This window comes from Brienomyrus brachyistius, chromosome 14 (genome assembly GCF_023856365.1).
Source record: "Brienomyrus brachyistius isolate T26 chromosome 14, BBRACH_0.4, whole genome shotgun sequence".
NCBI classification, from domain to species: Eukaryota; Metazoa; Chordata; class Actinopteri; order Osteoglossiformes; family Mormyridae; genus Brienomyrus; species Brienomyrus brachyistius.
In genome coordinates, this window is record NC_064546.1 from 12,632,631 (window position 1) to 12,658,297 (window position 25,667).

A 25,667-nucleotide genomic window follows, 5' to 3' on the forward strand; every position below is an offset into this window, starting at 1 on the left:
AATAAGACAAGAAACAAACCACTAAACATATTTAAACATCAATTTAATGGAAACATACATTACTGGACACATTAGGTATCCGGAACTGTGGATGTCGTCAACTAAAATGTATAATATTTTCTACAAATATGCATAATTTAAGCACAGATAAAAATCACTTTACAAATATAATTTGGTATAATTTAAATCCATATTATACATCTATTTTTATTTTTATCCGACCCATACATATAAAACAGCATAAAATGCCCTGACAAAATCAACACCACTGTAAGTACCAGTTAAGTATGGTGTCACCTAGCACTGCATGAGAACTAAGAATATGGTACTAGCAACTTAATCCAAAGTTAAATGCAGTAAATGCTACATGGTTGCTAATAGTGCATGTTTGTTTTTATCCTTCGAAAGAAAAAAATAAAATCAAACCAGTTGGCCAAGTCTGATATGAGGAAAAATTGTGCATCTCTACTTTGAAACCCTGTATTAGTCAGCGTTTTGAGGTCTACAGTTCTCTATTCAAAGATCTGTCAGTAATTTTAACTACAAATAATAATAATACACCTATCTAGTTTATTAAACATATCCATTGCATAAATCTAACAAAGTGAAAACATTTAGAGATACCAATGTGCTTTTCAAAAATTATTGACACATTATAAAACCAAGGGACCAGATTTTTCCTAGACACTTTCAGAAGTAAACATTGTAGCTGCTTTAATTTAATTAGTCATTACTGAAAATGTATTGGTACCGGACCGTGTTATATGAAAACATAACAGTAAAGACGTAATAAAAAGGTTATATGGATGTTGTTAACTGTCTCCTTCTCCATCCTCCTCATCTTGCTTGATCACAGGGTTCCCTAAAGTATGAAATGAAACAAAACAAACTTGAAACTACTTCAGCTGACAAATAGCTTCCAACTTAACAGAAAGTCCAGGCCTATAGGCAGCATATCCACACTTAACAGGTCAGAAAATATCGATAGATGAAGTTTCCTACTTACAGTCAGATTAAATACCGTTCCATTATCAATTGTAGGAAGGAAATACGATCATTCTCACCGTCAAGTTTCTTTAGTTTAGGGAGTCTTTTGGTGGCTTCCTCAATCCAATTTCCTTCAGCAGAATACTTCTCCTCAAGTGGGTTTCCCACAAATACCAGATCAACCAATGCAGGAAGGTCTGCTAATTTAACATACTCGGCTGCAATGACATAAATATGGTCACTACAGTGTCTACATAAAACTGCATATAGGGCTCTGATATCATACTATGTGTCTATTACAATTATGTGCCGCATAATGACTTTTCGGTTAATAACAGTCCACATATAATGTGTCTGTCCCTTCCGCTAAATTATAATGGAGTCGAAAATTTCCTTTCGCTTAGTAACGTCGTAGTGTAACGCATGTGTTTGCGCTGATGCTTGTCAACAAATCTACTGCACTGCCAGTCATATAGAAGTATATGTACAGTTCATAATATGTCATGATGATAATAACTATGGTACTGGTGTATGCAAGTACACTTCTGTACTTTTTATCATTATTCATGCTATACCATATAGGCATGTAGTAGGCTGTACCATCTAGATTTGTGTAAGTACACTCTACGATGCTCGCACGACGACAAAACCACCTCGTGAAGAATTTCTTACAAGGTACCCTCATCGTTAAGTGACGCATGTCCGTACTTGTGTTGCTGAATTCCCCGTGTTCAGACTTTGCTCACCCCACTCCTTCACAAGGTTGTTGGACATATACAGAACTTTCAGCTTCTTCATAACATGAATCCCCTTCAGCTTCTCAATAAGATTGTAGGATATCCATAGTTCCTCCAGGGTATCTCCCACCGCTTCCTGCACAGAGAGACAGCAATTCTCGTTACTGTGCATTTCTCATAAATGAATCCATAAATGAATCCTTTGGAATAGGACAGCTTACCAGTCCATTAAGGTTCTTTATATTGTTTCGTCCCAAAGACAATATCCTTAGATTTTCTAAAAGAGTGAGAAATATATATTTAGGTTCTACAAAACCTTCCCTGTGTTCTAGTTTAAGGTATCTACACTTTTAGACACTGACAAAAAGCAGCATTCTAGAAGACACGTTTATGGAGACATTTATCTCCAGCTCATACTCACTCAGGCCATTCAAGTTGGCAATTTTCTCAATGCAGTTAGTAGATAAGGACAATCTCCTGGACAGAGGCGCACAGACAAATGAAGAGGAGTTCAGGAATGGGGTAGTAAATTCACAAGGGCTCACAGCAGCTGCCGCTCATCATTGCATAAAACAAAAAAAATGTAATTCAGTTCCACATCCAATGGGCCCGGCATTTGTAGTGGCAATATTTCACAGCACTCACTCGCAGTTGATGAGGGTGGACAAGGAGGCATCCATCTTCTCGACGGGCGGGATCTGAGCATACAGCTTCACTGCATTTGCCTCCCCTGCTTTCTCTCCAGTTTTTTCCTCCTGATGAACAACAAAATAAACAACTTAAACCTCTAGGTTCAATTCAAATGATGCCAATTTAATTTGCGTCTGTTTCAAACCTGGTAAAATAAATTATATTAGGGAGACCATTTCAGCTACCAGCTGTCTTATTACTTTAAAAATGTATGCAGTGTTGGAATTGTGCATTTTTATGTGTTATTTTTCATAAATGTATCACCCCCAAATAGATGACTGTGTACATCTCTCCTAACAGTCAAACCTGTAAATAGCTAACATGCCAGAATAAAGTCTAAAGAATTAAATTTTTATTATTCCACTTTAACTGCATTCCAGACTGGTTTCCTGTCAAACTGGTAACCAGTCAGAGTTCAGGAACTTTTTTACTACTCACGCCCTCCAGTCTGATGATCTTTTTCCATTAGCAGCCAGGTTTTAGTATTCATACACATGTTTTGCCTGACATAAACTGAGTGCAGACTTATTAAGTAGGTGTGTATTTTACTTGTATCTTCTCTTCAGACCAATATTTTCAGTCCAGATGAATCTTCAATTAAGAATTCACTGTTTAAAAATATAGCAGAATGAGTATTTTGTATTAGCATTCTCTGTTTAAGGTAAAACAGGAAACCAGTGGTACTTCCCCATAGAGAGCCAACTGTTATTACTATTAAAATGGGCCAAAAGAGAACCGCATACATAGCGAGAAAAAAAACTAGTATAGTGCCTGTCAGAGGAATGCAAAATAATCAAAAGGGACAAACTTTTTAAACTTGATTATCGCACAATCAAGCATTTTGTGGCCAACTGCCAAAGAGGGCGGAAGACGCAAATTAACTGCCGAAGATTCGTGTCAAAATAAACGGGAGTCTTCCAGAATCTTTTTAGCATCAAGTACCACCATTTTTCAAAACTGCACACTGAAAAGAATCTTTGTAAGGAGTGGGTTTCGAGTGCTACACAACATTGCTAAGGTCCGAAGGCCCAAACATGACCCCCACTCAATAAAGCACAAGCTAAAACGGCAAGGATAGACACGGGCACGTCTCAAAGCCGATTTCACAAAGGTTTTGAGGACAGATGAGAGTGACTCCTGATGGACCAGATGGATGAATGCGTGGATGGAAACATTCTTCAAATATCAACAAGGTGGTAGAGGAGCGATGATGGCCAGTTTTTTCGTTGGCTAGTGACACGGTGTATTGCAACAGCAATAAAGGGTTCTCATATCATATCATATCATGATATGGGCTGCAATGACCAGTGATAAACTTGCAGGACCTTTCTGACTTGTAGATGTTGCAAAAATTCCAAGATCTACTGCCAATTTTTTTTCAACGGCACCTTTTTCAAACACCATTATTAGAAGAAATCAGTAGCTCTCGATAAGGTTATGATTTTCATAGAGGACAATGTCCCTTTGCATCATATTATAACCTGCCCCCTTTCATTGCCTGACTAATTCCCCATTGAGACCTACTGGGCCTTACTAAAGAATGCGATTTACCAAGGTGGCAAGTGGCATATTTCTCAGCTTGAATTAGCGGCTTCAGCTAATGCAGTACATGACCCAATAAAAAACTTCACTTGCTCAATTGAGAAAAGGCTAATGATGGTCATTAAGAAGAGAGGTGGCTATACTAGTCATTAAAATTGGCGAAATGGCAAGCATAGAATGCCTGATAATTTCTTATTCTTCGTATCAACTGAATACCTAAACATAGCTTCTGTGTTGTCTAATAGATTGCATAAGAGTTCTGCACACTAATAATCACGTGTTTTTCTTATATTTTTGTTTGTGACAGAAATAATGTAACAAATTCTCTATAAATAATTAGCAATTTGAGTCATTGGCTACCCTGAAGATCAATATTCCATAATTAGATACTTTGGTCACTCTCCAGAGCCAACATCCCTTCAAGACCCTGATTCACCTCCTGAGGGCACAAGTCTTCAGTGAGTTTCCTAATTTAACTTCATCTTCAATTATAAAACAGCCGCAGATACTGCAATAAGAAATCTGACTAATTTCACGCTCACTAACGAAATATTTTAGGCATTATATAAGAGTATGAGACACAAAACTTCAAAAACATTCTCTTGGTCTCGGCACCATGGAAGTTCAGATCTGTCTGTGATGTTATATTGTGAGACTGATTGTGTTTTGATGGGTACAGCCCCATAATAAGTGGAAAGAAGACAGTTTCTTATACACTACATAGCATACTAGCCTGAAGTATTTACTACGGCAGTAGCTGTTCCTCACCGTGCAACATCCTTAAAATTTCAATGCATTGAGAACCACTTGTTAGTTGAAAAACAATAATTGGTCTTTACAAACTGATGATTTTTTGTCATTGTTATTAGAACCCATATTTTACAATCAGATTCCAACCATCAGGACCTTGTTCTCATTCAGCTGATGTGAGTTTTACAGAAATCCACTGGCATGTTCTAAATCAGTACTCAACTATTTCAAAGCTAATTTCTCCCCATCACTAATATTAATGTTATAGCAATGCATAAGTATTGTACAACTCTTATCTAATATAAACCAAGCTGATGTGCTATATAGTATTGTTTCCCAACCAGTCCTTTGGGGGGAGGCGGGGGGGGGACACCGGACAGATCCACATTTTTCTTTTATCCCAGTTCCCAGAACACCTGACCCAAGCATTCAGGAGCTCTAAACTGGGATAAAACAAGAATGTGGATCCATCCACTGTGCCCAGAGGACTGGTTTGGGGAACACTGTGCCAGGCAAAAATATATATATATATTCGCCTATAGTATATGTAACGTCCACTGCAAGTCTGAATTCGTTTCATGAAATTTCCATGTCTGTAATATCGATTATGCCCAAATATACTGTAGTGTTTTAAAAACCTTTAATAACAGCTGCATTGTGAGATTAATACCCTAAAATCCTGACTCGGCTCCAGATAAGAAACCACAAATCCAACATTGTCACCAAGTAACATGAATATGTAAAAGTCTACCTACCCATTTTATTAAGGCTTCTTTTATAGTTGTTGCCTTTGCCTTAGGGGTAAAACAAATCACAAAAACAAATTAGTCACCATCTAATTAAACTATTAAATGACATTAGTTGATTAACGACGATACCCACCACGCCTAGACATTATAAATGTAATGAATCTGCACAAACCACTGTTTTTTATCACCTTGCATTTACTCGTCTGTTATGTATCTTGTATTTATTATCTGTCTGCATTGTGCCCTAATTGCTAGTTGTCTATTGTCATGGTATCTCCAGCAGCAGCAGGCTGTGCCGACAAGCTTTTCACCGGCCTTGTACGTGGCAATAAGGAGGCTGATTATTATTCTCCAACCGGAACATGATTTAATAATGATTTAATATCTGATCCTCGCCATATACCGTATATTTACTTAAACGTATGGTAACTATCAGACAGCTCGGCAACTGGCTGTTTTTATTTTCATTGTCTATGCTTGCAAAATTTTCATAAACAAGTTAAAAAGCAGCTGTTTATACTAAATACCGACGCTAGCAGCGTGTTAAAGGTCCCAGTGAGAGCTGGCAGGCGGGCGGGGAATATTAATGTTAATTACTTGCTGTGTTTAGCTAATTGCTAACGCACAGTTTAATGCAATCGTTGCGAACTGCTACAGCTGATCATACATAAGTTTTTTTTTTACTGTAGCACCGCAATTATTTGCTAGCACTACGGAACTGTCACAGAAACATTTCTGGTACTGATCTTCTGACCTTATGGTGGCGTGCTGGTAGCTTTAAGCTACCCAGCTAAATGCTATTAGCTCGACTGATGTTACTAGATTGTGCGAACAATCGAAATACTTAGTTCGGAATTTGTATTTAGTTATTATCGAGATTTGAAGTTTGCCTCGCATATGGTTCGTAACGACATATAATTCGGTTATTATGTTGCTGCATACGATGTAACGCAAGGCTGTCAGTTTTCATAGCGGCTACTCACCATGTTCTGCGCCCCGTTGCTATGAAACGGAGCGAGTCTGCGCTCTGCTGCTGCTGGTGCTCGTCAAAGCTTAAGTGCTCACAACATGACACACAAAAACATATTTGTTTTGCAAAGAATAATGCAATGAGTAATTAATAATGCAAGATGCAGCGTGGCATGTATCTGATACACGGTGAGAAAAAAAATACCAATTTGTATCTTTGAGGGCACTGGGGCTGTACCCTCAAGGGTCTGCCAGTTGTACCCTTAGCTGTATGTAAATGTGCCTTTTAAGGAACAGAAATTGAGATTTTTGTACCTTTGGACGTACATTAATATTGTTTGCACCTTGGGGAACAAAACTGTAGCAAGGCTGTATCCTTTTTTCTAACAGTGTAGCTAGCTCGAATTACTATATTCACATAAAAAGAGCTGGGCTTGTATCTATTTCCATCATCTTTGACCTGTTTGTTTTGGACAGTCACTACATCAGCATAGCTCAGACAGCACAGAGCCCCCCAACCCTGAAGAGGAGAGATGCTAGACGGCATCCTTATTAGATTCCTGATTAGATTCCTCTTTATCGGAAGGAGCAGTGGTTGTGTTTTAATGGTCTCTGTCACAGACAGCAGCTGCACTCACATCCTTGTCCTTCGGAATGTTACCCAGCGCTCATGACCATCAGGGTGTACAATGACCAAGAAAGTCTCACCTGATGACTTTAAAGAACAGAAATGAACTCTGGGTAACATTTTTGTACTGTTGGGGGTACAATAATGTTGTTTCTACCTTGAGGATCAAAACTGTGCCCTTTTTCCTGACAATGCAGAAATCGTTTTGGTCAAGTTCGCACCTTGATATCTCGCTTATGAACATCACAAACAGGTGCTGGGACAAGATCAGACATCCCACATCTTCTGGAATTTCCGGGAGTCTCTCGCAAATTGACGGCAGTTTCCTGACACCCACAAACGATGTGCAATGTCCCGGAAATCTGTCGGTCTGATATTCAGCAGTGGAAAATTAGCCTGCGAGAAGTTTTACCGCTGCAACCTCGCACCAAATTTTACCAGCACTCTCTAGCCACGGTCAGCAAATTTTGCCCGCCCACCTGCCCCCACCTTAGTCAGCAGTATAAATACAGTATTGCGATAATACCAGCCAAGCAATGGCCAGCCCCCCCGTCCTCCTGCATGCCCCTCATCTGCCGCCCTGAAATCAATATCCCTAAGATGGGATGTCTGCAATATGCAGTCTTGCCAGAGGTCAGCACCCACTCTCAAAGGGCCTGATTTTGAGCTAAGGATGCCGAATCAACACTTATTGCATTCATACATGGATAATAGCATGCAGTAGTGTTCCAGTACTTCTTCAGCAAGTCCCAGAGTATGGGCCAGGCCACACAGTTACATGTCTTCTCCAAGTTCACACAGCACATGTAGACTGTGGGAAGGAGAAGGGCTGGTCCACCCCTTTCCAGCCAGACTGGAATCCACATTGTTTCACATTGTTTGAGGTTCTACCACAAAGTCTTCTCTCCAGTATCCAGGTATAAGCTTTATATGGGAGGCAGAGGGGTGTGATTCTCCCCATTGCTGGAATTCACCATCTATGACCCCTTTTTTAAAACAGGAAGTACCATCTATGGGTGCCACTCCAGAGGTACCTTAATACCAGCCTTCCATGCGAAACTGAAGAAGCACGTCAGGTCAGCAAGATCCAATGCTTTCAGCATGTAGAGATTTCATTTCCACTTCAGCCATCCATCACCTAACTGCCAAAGCAACCTCAGCTTCAGATTTGGATCCACCGGAACCTTCCAACATTGCCTCCTGGTGAGAAGGCATATCCACTGGATTGAAGAGCGTCTCAAAGTGTTCCTTCTGCTACTCATCATTATCCCTGGAGTCAGCCAGCATGTCTCCCGTCCCGCTAAACACTGTCTTAGCAAGGTTCCACTTCACCATCCTGAGGTATCACACATCTTTGGGGCAAACTGATAGCACCTCCCCATGGTTTCTTCAAAAACCTACCATGCCTGAAAATGCATCTGTGGCAGTATTTCTGCCCTGTTGGTTTCTTTCAGCTGTCTCTGGAGGCCTCATGCAAGCAATGCCCTGAAGGCTTCCTTCTTCAGCTTGACAGCTTCCTTCACCCTGAGCATCTGCGAGGTTACTGCCATGACAGGTACAGGCTCCCACCTGGCCATATTTCACGTGTGTGTGTGTGTGTGTGTGTGGGTGTGTGTTTGGTGTGTAAACAATATAGTATAATTTACAACTATTTCTGAAACACTGTCCCAATTATTTCCATAATTAAGTAGCACCCAGATTTCATTCAATTCAATTGAATTAAGCATTATCAAACATTCTTTAAGGTAGTAACATGCTATTCACGCAACATAACTTCAGTTAAATATGAATATATTACATTCTTCTTCTTTACACATTTTACACATTTTTATTTTCTCAACAACAGCATACATGTGAAGGTCTCCACACTAGCAGAGATTCTCTCTGACATGAAATCAAAGACAAATGGCAAGTTAATACGGACATCAGGGAGCGGAACATGCTAAGCTTCTGCTCTGAGTATGCTGCAGTTCTACATAATGAACACTGGGTGGCACTACTACAACAATAATATCTTTGAATCGACAAAGGGGTAATTATGTTGCTACCACTTAAAAATGACTGAGCACAGTCAATGTATTCAACTTTTTCTCTTTAGTAAATGTGTGTCTTTTGAAGAGTATGTATAATGAAGCATCACTTTATATTCATTATGAGAAAGTATTGTTTTCATATCTAGACAAATATGATTCGTTCCTCTCAAAGATCCTTAGTGAGACAAATGGTGTCTTAGAGAGATAGTAACATAGGTACTATATTGACTGGCAATAAAAAAGATATAAATGAACTGATCACGTGATTGTTGGTCTATACTTAAGTTGACCTGATAATAACTCCTATCTTTCACTGTACTTTGGTTATATAATTATAATATGTTTGGTTCTGATGTAAACACAATTTAGACTGTAGAGAATAAACTGAATTCGAAATCAAACCAACCACCGCCGAGACTGTCCGTCACTTTGGGACACGCGGCTGATAGATGTTTTTCCTGGATGTAGACTTTGGCTGATTGTCGTTATTATTTATGTTACGCGATCATAGCTGAGCAGTCGGCCGGTGCGGGAAGGGGGTGGGGTGTAATACAGCGAGCTGACGCTAGCATGCGCAGTACGACGACATTCCGCTCGGTACCTCCTCCACAGCAAGGCAACAGTAACTATCTAGACTACAGCTTATTCCCGTTTCCGCCTCACTTTTTCCTCCAGATTTTTAAACGACATTTACGATTTATTGCGCTAAATGTCATTAGACCTTGTGGATGTAGAGGAGGGTCCAGGGTGCCAAGTCAAGGTAAGATATTAATGCCCTGCGTGTATCTGAAGAGCTGAGCCACCGAATCAATGCCGGGTGCCTTCAGTAAGTTCTCTCCATCCTCGGCCTGTTGCTAGCTGCTTGCTTGCACGTTTGCAGCTCTTGGGATCACGATGATAAAATAGCGGTAGCTGCCGATCGCGTTTCCGTTACCGTATGTTTGATTTAACCTTCCAAGTACAAATGCATTGAGGAAGAAAAAAGACGAGTTTTCGTAAATGTAATGTGACAGAAAATCCGAGATCTCCGCCGCACAGATGTGTTTTAGATTGTTTCATTGTTGCAAGACACAATGAAACTGCTACTTTCTTTTCTTCCACTATACGTACCTGTTTGCTTTTTGTTTTTCCTTTGGCAATTAGACAGAATGGTTCGTGAGCAGATCGGAAAGGGTAGGTAGAAATATTTATGCCGGACCTTATGTGAAATGGAAGCATCTTGTAATAATGCGGGTGTCTGTGCTCAGATCAGAGATGCTCCCACTAAGGAAAGCGGGCTTGACTGACTGAAAGTCAGCATCCACCTCGGGGGTGTCCGTGATAAAATGGGCATTGCTGACCAACTTATCCAGGCATTGCAGTGCGTTTGTGGTTATTTTGGGTTTTTAGCTTGTCCTCTGGTCTCGAGCTGGCGCACGGCGAGCCTGGTTTCGTTGCTGTTTCGCATATTTACGTTTGTGTGGTATGTGAAACATAATATGCCTGTCAGAGTTCATATTTAATTGTACGTCTCGGGCTCTGAAAGTCAGTTCGATGGCTCAATTTTACGTTGTTGCAGCGTTTTTCTAAGACGCGCAATAAAAAGGAATCCGCTGCCCAAACCGGCATCACAGTTATGAAATCTTTATTTAATAACGCAATCTTACACATTTCCTGTCTAGGTAAGGAAAAACAAAGCGATCTGAATTTTGCATTTCGCCACAACAAGCAGACCCTTGCCATTATTACTTAACCCATTCTTTACATTTGGTAGGTATAAGTCAAATGACGGGCTGGATTGCGATTTAACATTATAACATGAAAAGCGGTGAATGTGAAAGGAGTCCCGATGATCAGTGTCGTACTGCAAACGAATGGATTCTAAACGTCTAAGGACAGCTGAATGACAGAAGCTCTGCCGTTTGACTCCGATGACTTTGCCGAGCTGCGGGGGGCACCCTGTGGGCAGCCGGTCGCCTGCCCCCGTACCCGCGATGGCCCAGCATGGCAGGACGTACCCCGCATAGGTAGCTAGGCCTGCCGGCGCTGCGCCGTAAAATCGCGGCCGATTACAGAGCTGCTTTCGCTTTTGACGGGGGATCTTTTAGGGGCTGCGCTTTTGCCCCCCACCCTCAAGCGGGGACGCCAGTGGAGGAATTTCCAGCACGCCGCTGTTACTTTGTGTACAATGTCATAAGAAGAGTAGGACGCCCGCTTCTGCACACTGCCGCTTTTGTTGTTTGGCTGGGAGGGGGGGTGGTATTCCAAGTTCTTTTCCCCACCCACTTTAGTTTCTCTCTTCTCCCAGTGGCACTTGGGATTGTCTAGCTCCGGTCAGTCGTGCCGCATGGGGTGTGATCCTATGTGCGCAGGTAATGCGGGTTTACCCGTGTAGTGAGACGTCATCTCGTCACGCACTGTATTGTAATACGGTCCATTCTTTTCCATCGCCGCCTCCCAAAGAGAAGCCCGCACTGTAATGCACTGTACAGTGTATACAGTTTAATGCTGCCGCTCAGTCTGCGAAAAAGCCGCTCATCTCAGCTCGGACAAGTGTGAAAGGATTAGCTTTAAATCATTGTTTTTATGACAGCTATTCGGGTCGTGTGATGGAAGATTTATGTAGTCTGGGATGACAGTGGAGAAGTTATTTATGCGTGAGAGAGAATTTATCTCCAGGGTCCCATTTAAATGCTGGAATAATTCAGCTCAAGGTACAAATCGTCGACTTTTAGTTAGGCTTACAGTTTACAGTCACAATCAGTCAAAGGTACTGGAAGACCCAGAATGTTTGACTCGGTTGGTGCTGTTCATACTTATTAAAATATTATACTCTACGGTAGTTTGCAGCCAAATAATATGGTTGGAACAAGGTGTCACGTGACAACGAGTGTTAGGCTTTATCATTGAAGGGTCATTAAACCGAAATGGGCACTTAAAGAAACTGTTAGGAGTATTTCAATACAGTTAACTGAAGTGTGTTGTGTTTCTGAATAGAAGCCACAGCTTTTAATATGAGTTCTTGTTAAGGCGAACTTTGTGCTGTCTGAACAGAGCCAAAAAACTGCGTGCCATGTGAACAAAAAAAGAAGTGCCGAAAGACCAGTCCGTCTGTGCAAGTTTAGTACCGTTTTTGAAGCCACAATAATGTTGGTCAGAATCGCTATATGCGCACTTCAGCAAATGTTTAATTAAATATATTTGTGGGGGCTGTAATATGTTGAATATAACCTGCAATCCTTGTTCTCTCAATACAACTATCCCAATGAACTAGAAAGAAGTGTAAGGTGTTAAGATGTATATTAACATGCTTTGCAGTGAATAATCCCATTAACACGTAGTGGTGGATTACTGCAGAAACAGTCGCAGCACTGGTGTGAAGCGGATGCTTGTATCCGCGCGAAATCACACATTAGCATGCATCTTTGTTGAAGGTGTGATTGAGAACTTTTTTTTTTTGCTGAAGGGCAAAGGTTGCTGGACTGAGAGATGACCAGACAGGCCGAAAATCACTCTCTCTATAAGCGCTCAAGCGGCTGTAAGCAGCAATATCGATAGCTACTTCAGCAGACTCTACGCCTCCGTGACAGAGTACTCTCCCGTGCTGCTGATTCGGCATAGATGAGGCCAGCTTCTACAGCAGACTTATGAGACGTATTGTCCGTGTAAAATGGCGTGTGTCAATGCATTTGAGCACAAAAGGATGGGGGGGGGGGGGGGTAATTGACGTAAGGCCCCATGCAAGCACAGCAAACACAGCTGTTCCAAAACCAATGTGTTTTCCTTTAAAACATGTGCAGGACAGGAAAAAGTACGCAAAGGTGTGGAAAGTGTTTAGCAAACAGAAGCTTGCCGGCGTTTCTTATCTATCCTGTCCTACCCTATCACACCCTTCCAAGACCCTTGCCTGGGTTCTGGGTTGCTGGTTCTGTTAAGTTTTATGTGTCTGTTTACTCTGCTTTCACTCTACTGTCTCCTGTTATGTGGAAACCTCACGCAACGTTTTGGCTGTTTCCCAAACTGGCATTTCTCAGAACGCTATTGCGTCCTGCAGCATTTCCTTAACATGAAATGTTTGTTGAATGGGCCATATGTGATCCGCGGCAGGTGCGCACCTTTTTCCTTCCCTGCCGTTTGACTTTGTGAGCATTTTGAGATAGTCACGTACCTCCACGCTAGCTTTTTAGTACCATCTGGCTAAACCTGCTGATATTTGTAGTAAAAACCGAATGGGCAGCATCTGTGACTACTTTGCCTGGGTGCGATCAGAAGTCTCCACCACCTATAACTGGTGCAGTATGTTTACTGGCATCGCTGTAAAATGTGAGTTACTGGAGCAGTGTGTAAATGTTAGCAGTGTAGATTTCTTTAATGGTAAACTGCTGATGATGCACAGTGAAGAACAAAGTCTAGTGAACATAAACCTGCTGTTTGTCTTCCCTGTTTGCCGTAGTTTTGTGGTTATATACCAGGGAACTGGCAACACGTGCGAGGCAGAGTGGTGTCAAATGTACAGTGGCCCGGTGTTCGATGGGCGCAAAGTCCAGGAGAGAAGACGGAGTGGGCAGACCACGAGTAAGACACGTGTGGGGGGGGGAGGCTAATCACACCGGTGCAATTGCTGGCAGGAAACTTGACGGGCGGAGTGTATTTCACGTAATGGATGCGCCAACATGCCCACGCTGAGCGGACCACGAGGAAGGGTTGCCGCGGAGACCATCACAGGGGCGGGGCATGTGGGATTTCACCACATGTATTATTAATGCCAGTAGAGAGAGATGCTTGTTTTATCGTGGGACTCCTTCCATGGTCTTCCTCCTTGATGCTGCTCAGCTATAGGGACTCCATGGGCTATAAATACCGAGTGGCGACACGCGTCGTGTGATCGGCCAGAAGGAGGCCGCGCTGGTCACTTTGCCGCGAGAAGGATCTCCGAGCTTCTGCCGCTGGCCAGCAGCCTGTCTTCGACACGCTGGCTCGGACCGTCCGACTCTCTTCTTCTCGAGGACTGTTAAAGAGAAATTAGGAATTGAACTTTAGGGTTTTCTTTAGGCTTTTTAAAGCTGTAAGTTAAGGCTTCGTACAGCTGTCGCTTAGCAGGATTGACACTGAATCTACAATAAGGGTTTCTTCAGAGCTCCGGGTAAATAGAGAGATCATCCAAAGCAAGCTTAGGTCAAGGACACCAGCGCAATAGAGCGATACAGCAAACAACGCTTGGTCAAAGTGGCTAAAGATCGCTGAAAAGGCTTTTCGCATGAAGGATTTTCTGTGATGATGGGATTAGGGTTGGGCATTTTTAGGATCATGGTAATGATGACTCGAGTGTCATATGACACTTGATTAATGTCGCTCGCTCTTCTTTTCCCTGCCGGTGTCTGTTAGCCTTTGGTTTAATGTAGGGAGAGCGTAGCGTTAGGGTGGCCGAGCCAGAATCATCAGCCATGGTCACACAGGCTGACTGCTTTGGCCTTCCACCATGGGGGCGCACTCTCACAGCTCTTTTGCAGTTCCAAGAGAAGAAGTGGTATCCCTTAATTGCCCGTGATTCGTGATCGTGTGCCCTGTAATGGACTGGCATCCTGTCCAGGGTGTCCCCTGCCTTTTGCCCAGTGCATTCTGGGATACGCTCCAGGCTCACTGTGACCCTGTACTGGATAAACAGTAATGGGAGATGGATGGATGTGCTGCACAGCGAGGTGGTGTGATTCTGTTATTGTACCATCAATGCTGTGTCAAATTCCACACTTTTTCCGCTCTGCCGTGCCGTGTGATACAGCCTAAGGCTGGGGTCACCCAGGATGGGATGCCAGCCCCTCACAGGTCACACACATGCACAGCCATACCCTTTAGCCGACTTAGACACCAGTTAATCTAATAGCAATGTCTTTGGACTGCAGTAGACATTTGGAGTACCCAATGGCTATTATCCAATATGATAATGTGGATCTAGCCATTTTGTAACCAAACCTAATTAGTGTTACTACAGCATCTACTATTGCTGCTACAACCAATAATAGCAATAAATTGGCTTATTACATGGCTGAGTGGATCGGGATGTTCTGCTTTAATCAGAACGTCACTGGTTCAAATCCCAAGGTCAACAGAGTGTTTTTTTTTCCATTAAGTCCTTCAGCAAAGGCCCTTAACCCCCAATTGCTGCAGGCTCAGTCTGACTCTCTTTTCTCAACAAAAAAATATGTATATAGCACAGAATATCTGCAGCTCCATCTGCTTAAAGTCCACTAAGAAAAGCAGGATGCAGTTTATGTCGTTTTGTTTGTTTATTCTTGACCATGTCAACCGCAGGCTAATATCCGTTGTCCATCAGCAGAGGCCTGACTGAGAAGCAAAACAGCACCGTTATGGTCTAAAAGCTCTGGGTAGGTTAGGATATGCCCCGGACGTGGTGACCTAACGTTGGGTGGAGGTGGCTGGCAGTTGCGGGACTTGCAGATGTGTGCTTGCCACGTACATCGCAAGGATGCGGAGCTTGAATGGGCTGGAGCACCAGATCTTCATAGGCGTCTATACCCTGCGGCCACTGCAGGGCTTCTCGTGATGTAGTTGAGTCACCGATCCAACAAAACCTGAAACTGTATCCTTGAAACTGTAAAACACTTCCAGTTTTTAGAGATTGCAAAACTTTATTCAACTGTTGCTCCATTACTTACTTAATTGTCCAGTGCATGACATTCTGTGATGGTTTGTAAACATTACTGCCAATACTGGGTGTGGTAATTTTTAAAGCGTAATACTAGGTGTGTCCACATTTGGGCACTTGTGTGTGGATGTTTTATTGGCTTATCTTAACCAGAGTTGCCTGAGACAATGTTTCTCAGCCCATTCCTTTGGGACCCCCGAGACTGTTCACATTTCTGCACCTACCCAGCTCCCACCTCACTATATCAGATATTCGGTGTTTTTGATATGGGTGGGTGATATGACCTAAAATGATCGTCACAGTATTTTTCACTTTTTGGACAGTGATGGTATTATATGTATATATTTGGATGGTGACGATGTTATTTTTGTACATTACTGTTTTTCCTAAGCTTTGGGAGAAGCAGCATGTCCTGTCTCTCAATGTAAATAATATTTTGAATTTCCCCAGTATACAGCTGGTGAGTGGCTCAGTGGGCAGAGTCTCTGTGCCTGTGATCAGACAAGCACCGGTTTGAGCCTCAGCAGGATAGGCACATATCCATGGGTCCTTGAGCCAGGCCCTTAACCCCCAGATCCAGAGCTGCTGCACATTAGCTGACCCTGCACTGTGACCTTCAAGCTATGGAGAGCAAGATGGGGTCAGCAAAGAGAAGCATTCCAATGTACCTGTAATTGTGCACAGGGCAAATAAAAGCATGTTTGCTAGTAAGCCAGGGCTCATCTATTGTATCTGGAGCTACTAGCTGCCCTGCTCAAGAAAAAAAGGAATTTTTGTGATTGGGTGATGATGTAGCTGAATGTCATGTGGCTCCACCCATCAGCACTTAGCCCTCAACAAACAACGTCAGTTGATCTGCACTTTAGACAGTAGGCTGAGATGCGACTGGAGATGGCAGACATGAGGCGATGAAGCGTAGATACCTATTGGGTAGCTAAAATGGGGAATAAGATTAGAAAATGTACTTGGGGATGGGAAAAATTAAGATTTTGATAACTGTGGCCCAAGCCATTATATTTAGTTGAAATGCTTTGTTAACGTGGACTAAAAAGTCAGTGAGCTGTTCATTCGTAAAACTGGGGAGCAGCCCTTGTCCTCCCAGCCTTGGGAGGCAGCTGGACTTTGACACGTATGCCAGTTCATCTGGTAAAACTGACCACTCTGGTTGGTTGCAGTTGCAGATAACATAATGGTTGAATATGCCTAGCAGCCCGTGTTGCGTAGGTGGGGCTGTGGGATCGTCCTGTTACTTCGTTTACGTATTTTCTTCCATGTGAGTAATAATGTAAAGAAAGTCTAGGCAACGCAGACATAAAGTACATGGCACATCTACAAAAATATTAATAATTTAAAAGTATTGAAAATACAATAAATAAAATTCATAATTAATTGTAACACTGGGCATATAGATATTTGTTGCAGCATTTAAAATTAAATAGAAAAATTAGCTTTTTGTTGCTGATTCACATTCTGCTCTTTTCTGTTTCTTTCTTTATGTCCAAGCTAGTAGCTTCAGGCCACCTAGTTAACTAAACTAGTCCCTCAACCAAGACAGCCCCCACCCCCATGTCCTCATTCCCCTTCCCATTGGTTCACATTACCTCCCTCAAGGGTATGATGTCAAGACCGAAGCCAATACTTGGGGCAGGATTTCAAGTCTGCACTTTTGAGCAGTGTGATACCTTGTTATAAATTATTTAGTTTTAGCTGAGAAGATTGTATTACCCACCAGCCTGCAAGCCCTGGGTTAATGTCTTATTTAATAATAGAGAAAGAAAAAGAGGCAGACACTTCATATTTAGATAATAAGCACATTTTACTTTTAATATCTGAAAATAGTGTGTTTGAGAAAATTGTTCCACACTGGCTTTCACACTTTGAAAGACATGCTTTATGTCCCCTGCAGCTTGCTGTAGTTTTATTTTAAGTTAGTGTTTATGTGTGTGGCAATTGGCGTGCGCCGTAGAAAAGAGTGACAGCATTCCGTAAGTGTTCACAAGCGTGGAAATTTCACTCATGACGACGGGTAATCTGTATGCCGTTTTTCCGCAATCAGACACCTTGAAACCAGTGGGATGGTTTTTGTAAGAAAGTATCCCAACATGAAAATGGAATTTCTGATCCTCATGAACAGCAGCTAGGTCACTGTTGTGAATCATGACCAGTAGGTTGTTTGCTTGTGTTTGAAAATGCCAGGGAGAGGCTTTGCAAGGAGAACTGGAAAAGATCTGGTATTTCCCAGAATTCCCTGGGGTTAAGATAGTAACACCTACTAATACCAAACAGCTGAGTACAACGCAAAGTGCTTTCGATGGACATGCAGTAATTATGAATTCCTCAGGCCCTGTAATTTATTTAGTTAGTGTTAAAACCTTATTTGCTTCACCTACTGTGGGTTACCGTGGCATCCGTTGGAGAGACGTTATAGTTTTGTCAAGTATATTTCTGTCTTACTCAAATGTAAAGCAGCTATCTATTTTTATTTTTACATTAGCTTAATTTTTGTCTTTAACTTCCTTAACATTGCTGTACTTTTAATAAGTATTACATAAGATGTAATGGACCCTTAAAAATGAGATATATTCAAGGCTAAAAGATAGGCTAAACCGTTAAATAGAAAATGTATACTGTATAATGTTTTGGTAAAATGTGAAAGTGATGATTTGGCTTTGCAATCAGACAATAAAAGAGGGTTAATATCACCACGGTACATTTAATGCCATTTTACCTTAAATGTTCCGTATCTTTGTATTATATATTTGTGAGGGGAAAATGAAAATAACCAATGTTGTTTACGCATAAACAAGCCCCCTTTGTGGTGAGGCAGCATGTCCCTGTTGGTTTCGGAAGAGTGAAAGCCGAAGTACTTAACTATCATTAAGCGACAAAGTTTGACTCCAGATTAGCCAGGATTTACGACATTTCACGCGCAAGAGTAGCCAGTGGGAAGGATGCCGTCTCCACGGTTAGGCTGCCTGACAGGGCAGATGAGATGTTTTTGGGGAGTGTCGCATGAACTGGCGGAGCTATATTTCAACTTTCCGAAGTGGCGTTCATGTCTTCGTTCAATTTCCAGTCGGCAAAATGATCTTGGCAAACACACTAGTCCAAAAGAAAAAAATAAAAAAAATAAAATATATTTATATATATATATATATATATATATATATATTGCCTAGAAATCAACTTTTCCAGTCGGTACTGAGGCCCAGCCCAGCGGCCGTCGAGAGCCATCTGTTACCGTGAGTCTCCACGGCCCACAGGAGATGGAGCAGACCATTCCTGGCTGTCTGTGAGTAACCTCATCTGACTCTCAGGCCGGTCTTACATCCAGGCAGGCCGAACAGAAAGAATGGTCCCTGGCACCACAATATGTCAGAGCTTGGTAAGGTTGTGGCCTTCAGCTGCATAATTTAGACCGTGATTATAGTAGCAAAACAGGTTTTACTGCAGTAATTTGGTAACTGTAATTCAGTTGTTTTTCCTCCAGATCAGCCAGAAAAAAAAAAAACATCACCACAACCAGGTTGCACTATTTCAAACACGAGTAGATCAAAGAAAAAGTCAAGGGAAGGTCACTTCAAGTCAATAAATAATGATCTGTGATTTACCGGCCATGTCTTACTTCAGGGCTGTAATTTTGAAGCCATTCCATGTTTACCACACGACTGACTTTGGCTAATCCGGGGACTTTTCTGCCAATAAAAATACTGTTTTTGTCATTTTATTCTATGAATTGTCCATAACTAGCTGTCCGGATGCAGGGTCACAGTACACCTGGAGTCTGTCCATGGAAACACTGGACGTGACTATGGATTGAATATCAGTCCATCATGGAGCACACACCCAGTTTTTGGGGAGCCAGTCCATCTCAGCAAGATGTTTTTTTTTTTAGTTTCAGGGAGGAAACCAAAAGGATCGAGAAAAAACCCACAATGGAAATGCGAGCCCACAGTGTAACTTGTTACTCTTCAAGAACTAATTTCTGCATCAACATTCCCTCCGGCCACATGATGTTCTCCTGCCCTTAAACAGAAATGCACACTGTGTCATGTGACTCACATGATGAGATGTTTACTATTTGACTTGCCCGCTCAATGTGGAGTGACAGTCTCTCTCTGCCTCTACTGAGTCACTGGCAGACTGTGACTGACCATCCAGATGGTCATGATTCTAAGGTGTGAGACTCCGCGGCTCATTCTGCCAGCCAAGCGGTTCTGGGCCGCCGTCCTGCTTTTACTGCACTCTCGGCGTTCCTCTCTCGCTTCGGCTCAGTTAGATTCAAGAATCGTCCAACTTGGTCCCACATGCAGCTGAGTATCCTTGAGGCAGAAACAACGTGTGTTAGATTAACACTGGTACCTTTATATAGACATATTGTCAAATGGAGATCAGTTTGTATGACGTGGGCTTAGTCATCCTTCACTGTGACATGCGACTGCTTATTAGACATCTGGTACAGGGCCGTCCTTGTGCAGAAGTGACGATAATTACTAGTTTGGCCAGGTGAGGTATTCAACTGGGACATGATGTCAACACAAGACCCATTTCGATTAGTGTGACTTAAGAGGAATTGAGCACCTCTCCCTTTTTGAGTTTCTCTTGTTGTGGTTTACATGTTATCAGTGCTGCGATTTGAGTTACTGACTTACTGGATGGCCAGAATCTGCTAACGTAAATAAGGGACGTGAACACAAACGTCTGTGCAGTTGTTTGGTGGAGAGAGAGAAGAGTTAAAAGTTTTGAGGATCCAGGCAACAAGCATTTCCGCTTTCAAATGAGAGGGACCTTTTAGTCAGAAGGACAATCATTTGCATTGAATTTACAAGAAAGCTCAAATTAAACAAATGAGATGAGCTCCAAATGCAAACTTTGTCCAGGATGAGGTCATTGCATGCCTGCCCAGTACCTGTGGATTCATTCCCAGTTGTAATGAATAGAATATCAATAATAATTAAAATATTATTTGATTGTACTAGTTGGAATATTTTTGTTTCTTGTTGTGGCTAAGTTAATGTGACTAGTTAATGTGTTTAACTGAGGATGCCTCTGGGTGCAGACATACCTCTGTGGTTACGCCTTGAGAACCTTTCATGGTGTGAGTCCAAAGATGCATTCCTCATAGACTCTCTGGCTGAACTTTGCAAAGAAAGGCAATGGAGAAATGGTTCGTCGAATATGTAATATATTTAATACCTTATAAAGAAGAGCTATAGACAGACAGAGGATGTGTATCGCGATCTTTTATCTCATCTGCCTCAGTTGCATTTGGACAAAAGTGGCTGCTAAAGAAATAAATGTAAACATCTATTAGAAGCAGAAAGAACGTGAGAAGGTGATCTTTATCTGAGGAGGCTTCTGACTTTTCGTGAAGCATGAGCTCATCTGCACGACTCCTTCCACACTCCTGCTTAAGTGTTAGCATTTTTGTCTTGTTAAGTAAGCGCAGCTTAGTCACAATTAATTAATGGTAACTGTGGAGACCGAATGCAAATTAGGTAATTGCTTTCCGGGCTGCGCCCCGGCCTCTCCACTCGCCTGCATGTGCATGTGTGCCCGTGTGCCTGCGTGTGCGTGTCTGCCTGCGTGTGCGTGTCTGCCTGCGTGTGCGTGTCTGCCTGCTGCTCATCCCACTTCCCCGACCTCACCTGTTTCCACGTCTTTTTTCCCTCTTTGGAAACATGCGCCAAGGCCGCCGCGCTGAGAACAGGCCGGACCCCTGGGATCCCCCTGAACACCCCCAGTCTTACTTTGTGTTCGAGGTCCCTGCTGTTGAACCACAGGGTTGCCCTTTCCTCTCCAGATGTCTTCTCTCCGTAGTTGTCGGGAAAGGAAGGGGATCCTCTTTTGTGGTTCATTTTAGTCTATGTGGCACTTTTTCCCACATCCTCTTTCCTTGTATATCTGTCTTTGTGGGGAAGAGACTTTCTTCTGTAATAAATGTTCCACCTTAGCGTGTCTCAAGCCGCTTCTCCTAAAAATGTTCAAAGAAATCAATGTAGAGCCATGAGCTAAAGCTAAAATCACAGTCACTTATATGCCAGCCCCTTAAAGAAACTCATTTTAAATTAAAAGCAAATAAGACGAATAAAATGAACTTGCAGACTTCATGAATCCCAGGAGGTCATGTGATCAAAAAATGCCCCTCCCCCGTTCACTGGCTTCTGGTTTCTACCACAAACCCCAGTCACGTACAGCTGCTGCCACCCTAGCAGCCATTCGCAACTCCTGTCTTGGCTTTACACGTTGGAAATATTCAGGGTCTCCTATATGACATTACAGAACCGTTACACCTCCTTCCTTTGTTCATTGGTCTCGACTCTGAGAGCCTTCTCCCAATCTATATGACAAAAAGAAAGGCCCACTGTCATGGGGTGATGAAGAATACCATAGCAATTGTCAGGCTTACAGCATCAGATGCAAGACCTCCACTGTCGCATCTTGACTGTGTTTCCGTGCAGCAGAATGGTGATGTAATGCTTCGCAGAGCCTTAAAAAAAACTTAATGCAGTGTTGCAACTGTATTTCTGCAAGAAATCTCAGCCGCCTTTATGATGGGTAATAATGGAGTTTTCATGCTCAACGCGCATCGAAAATGCACTATTAGCACAATCAGCATTCATACCGTTTCCGACCACACAGCGTACGACGTGCCTCGAGCGAATCTCGGACAGATGGATGGCGGTCACCCACTTCAGGGTTGTCGTTTTCTTGGATTTAAAAAAAAAAAAGTTTTATTGTACACAGGGCAGCAAATTTGATACATTTAATTGGGTCTGGTCCCGCATTCTTGTTTAACAAGCAGTTATAGGATAGGTGCAGGTTTAACACAGCTCATGACTACCGGCGGAGCCTATCCTGGGTTTCAGCACTGATGCACATTTAAACCACGGCCGGGAATAGGCCCTTCATGGTTACCTTTGTCTCTTTCAGATGCTTCTGCTATTTCTCCTGAATAGAAGTATTGTTCATCGGTGCGCTCATTTGAGTAGGTAATTTTTGCTAAAAGGGCGTTTCCTTGTTATAAACAGGAAGAAAAAGTTTATGATATAGTACTACATATACAGTTCTGTTTTTTTCTGTGATTGATTAAAGTGTGTTCGGGAGATGTTGTGTGTGTTTGCAAAATAATATATTCTATTATGAGTTACATGATGGTCACATTTTGGGATGCATTCTTGCAGAAATCCAGATAATTTCTTAGGGGTCATATACTAATGCTCGTCACTGTACGCTTTGTTTTTTTTTTAATTTACGATAATTTGTTACGGAATGATGTTTTCAGAGTGATTGTCGGTCGGTGCTCGCTTTATTCAGAATGGCGTATTTGTGAGATCCGCATCAGGAACTGCAGAATTGTGACTGATAAGGTGACAATGTGTATATTGCCTTTTTTGGACATTGACGGTCCAGGGGCATCGACATGGCGACTGGTGGCTCACAAGCCTGGAATTTGTAGGGCATCGGGGCTGAGCAGCGCTGGGCAGTTTAGCATCTGGCCTGCGACCTCCATCGGGGACCACAGCCTGGCGTAGGTCATTCTTCATGGTGACGATCCCTCGCAAGGTGATAGAGAAGCATTCCTCTGGATCAGGGAGGGGTGGGAAATAACCGGCCAGCAGGAACTGTGACAGAACCTCCCCTAACAGAAGTGAACGAGAGGAACAAATGGGCCCGGCGGTTGCTGACAGCAGTAGGAGTGCTCAGTGGAGCGTGGATTCCGCCATTCCTCTCCGAGATGTGACAGTATTTCGCCTGTGTCCCTTAGAGGCGGCTGGGTTGAATGGTGGTGATATAGGACCGGGGGGGGGGTTATAGCACTTCAGGGGCACTGTGAGTTAAGACAGGGAGGAAAAATGAGTCTGGTCAAGCTTTATTTGTTCTCTGCTTTTCAGAAAAACACAGCAAAAAAAAACAAACACCTTATTGGTCGAGCTTGGTAGGTTACTGACGCTCCGTCAGGCCCTGGTACCCCAGTGTGTGGTTAATGCCCCCTAGAACAATGGCCCCTCCTGTGCTTTTTTAGATGCTTCTGACTGTCTGATATTTTTTCTGACCCCAAAATAATTGGCTTTGCTTTTAGTCTTGACTGTAGCTATTAGCATTGGCATATAGCTTTTCTCATATTACGACAACGCAGGACTGGAGTTCCTCTTTCGAGGAAGCGCCGAGATTCATAGTATTTAGACATTTCAATGAACACGCATAGAATTTTGTAAGAGTTTCAGCAGCCGGTGGGCGGGGTTGGGATTGCGTGTCAGCCCTCGCGATGCCCTTTGAATGTGAGATTCCGCGCAGAGCGACCACCTGACCCTCCTCATCATACTTGGTTTCTTTTGCTCCGCCCCCTTTGTATCACTTCCTCTGTTATTCAACGGAAGAGTTTGCATGGGTCCATTATCTGTGGGGGAAAAGAAAAAACCGACATCATGCTTTGCTTATCCTCACCTGCCACAAACTCACTATAAATAGATTCTTTTGACCTGCTGTCCTGTTCAGGTGACTGAACCCCTCTGGTTTCAGTTTGCTCTTGACTATTCCTTCTGTAGCAGGGACCCGGCACACCTCACCATCCACCATTACTATGAGGTGGCTCGTATCCACGTTCTGTTACCTAATATAGTGTAGGAATGGGTACAAACAGAGCTCCATGGCACACTTTCTGTTAGCAAGTCGGACAGCACTGTCAGGCTGCACTTGGACATCTCACGGAAAAAACACATGATGTTTAAATCTGTGTAAATACAGTGGGGATAGAAAATCAACACTCCCCTTCAAAATGTTTTTTTTTTTGCCTACAGCCCTAAAAATAAAAAATATAATTGTACGTTCATCACAGATAAATCATATCCCCACAACATTCAAATCGAAGAACATGAACATAACGTTTACAAAAATGAAAAGTAAAGAATAAGAGAAATCTTATAAGAGTATATATATATATATATAAATAAATACACTCCCTCAGAACTATTACTTAGTGTAGGGACGTTTTGCTTGAATTATCGCTTTGAGCTTGTTAGGATACATATCCATCAACTTCATACTCCAGAGAGAAAATGTCTGCCTATGGTTTTTTATAGTGTTATTCCAGCGCAGTCAAACCATTGATGGACGTTCCTGTTCCAATCAATCCAAAGTTTCGATCGGATTGAGGTCAGGACTCAAGGACGTGGACCTTTTACCTTTCGTCTGTTGTACAGTTACCGCGTAGTCATGCTGAAGGCTGAACTATCTGCAATTTCCTGGCTGAGGGCAGCAGGTTCTTAAAAAACCTGTCAGTACTGTGCACCATCCATCTTCCCTTCTATCCTGACAAGTGCTCCCGTCCCGGTGGAGGAGGAGCACCTGCACGGTGGAATACTGCCACCATCATGCATCACTGGGGGAATGGCGCTCTTCAGACTGTAAGATCTGTTGGCGTTTCTGTTTGGCCCTGTAGCCGAAAGGGTCTTCTTGGACTATAGAACATTTTGGCCTTGGCTGTACAATCTGTTACATGCGTGTTAAATTTATTGATAAATCTAATCATAAATAGGACTTAGATATGATCTCCTTTGAGGAGCAGCTTCTCTTTCTAGCTTTACCTACCGCTTAGGTATGTGACGCATGTGAGGTATTGTAAGGACATACCCTCGGTGAGATGTACTTGCATTAAGTTTTGCGGCTTTTTGAAACTTGCCAGTGGTCTCCTTGTTTGCCTCTTTCTCGATCGAGTTTATATGGATGGCCCGATCTCGGACAGGTCTGGCTGTCATATCACTTCTACTTAAAGATCCATGGCAGGGGTTTCCAATGCAAATATCCCGGGGGTCACCTCCTAGGGAATCTTAGGCTCAAGCAGGCCATTTTTGTTTATGCACATATTTGTTGGTTGGTTCGTTTTGTTTTGTTTTCAAGGCAATATATGGATTCGCTACACAGCCGACCTGGTGAGGG

At 42.6% G+C, this 25,667-nt stretch overlaps 2 protein-coding genes and 1 long non-coding RNA gene across 5 annotated transcripts in view; 1 reads left to right on the top strand and 2 right to left on the bottom strand.

Annotated features, from left to right (window-relative positions):
- Nucleotides 1-26: 26 nt before the first annotated feature.
- Nucleotides 27-6,551, bottom strand: dnal1 (dynein, axonemal, light chain 1). 3 transcript variants are annotated; one of them, XM_048974325.1, is made up of 8 exons: nt 6,439-6,551; nt 5,462-5,500; nt 2,370-2,479; nt 2,146-2,201; nt 1,946-2,001; nt 1,734-1,860; nt 1,065-1,205; nt 27-862 (listed from the first exon to the last, which is right to left on the bottom strand). In XM_048974325.1, exons 1-8 carry the CDS (start codon nt 6,439-6,441, stop codon nt 813-815), a joined length of 582 nt encoding a protein of 193 aa, XP_048830282.1. In that variant the 5' UTR covers nt 6,442-6,551; the 3' UTR covers nt 27-812. The 3 variants fall into 3 exon arrangements, with proteins under 3 accessions (XP_048830282.1, XP_048830283.1, XP_048830284.1); XM_048974326.1 differs by lacking the exon at nt 6,439-6,551 and adding an exon at nt 5,589-6,421 and having other exon boundaries at nt 2,146-2,274; XM_048974327.1 differs by lacking the exon at nt 6,439-6,551 and adding an exon at nt 2,964-3,022 and having other exon boundaries at nt 2,146-2,274; nt 5,462-5,486.
- Nucleotides 6,552-9,671: 3,120 nt separating this feature from the next.
- fut8a (fucosyltransferase 8a (alpha (1,6) fucosyltransferase)) overlaps nt 9,672-25,667 on the top strand; it is a 58,618-nt gene continuing 42,622 nt past the window's right edge. The window contains 1 exon segment of the mRNA XM_048974319.1: nt 9,672-9,845. The gene's annotated coding sequence lies outside the window, so the exon portion shown is untranslated.
- Nucleotides 17,420-24,590, bottom strand: LOC125707291 (uncharacterized). The gene is made up of 3 exons (XR_007382252.1): nt 21,377-24,590; nt 20,794-20,862; nt 17,420-20,050 (listed from the first exon to the last, which is right to left on the bottom strand). It is a non-coding gene; the product is annotated as an uncharacterized LOC125707291 (long non-coding RNA).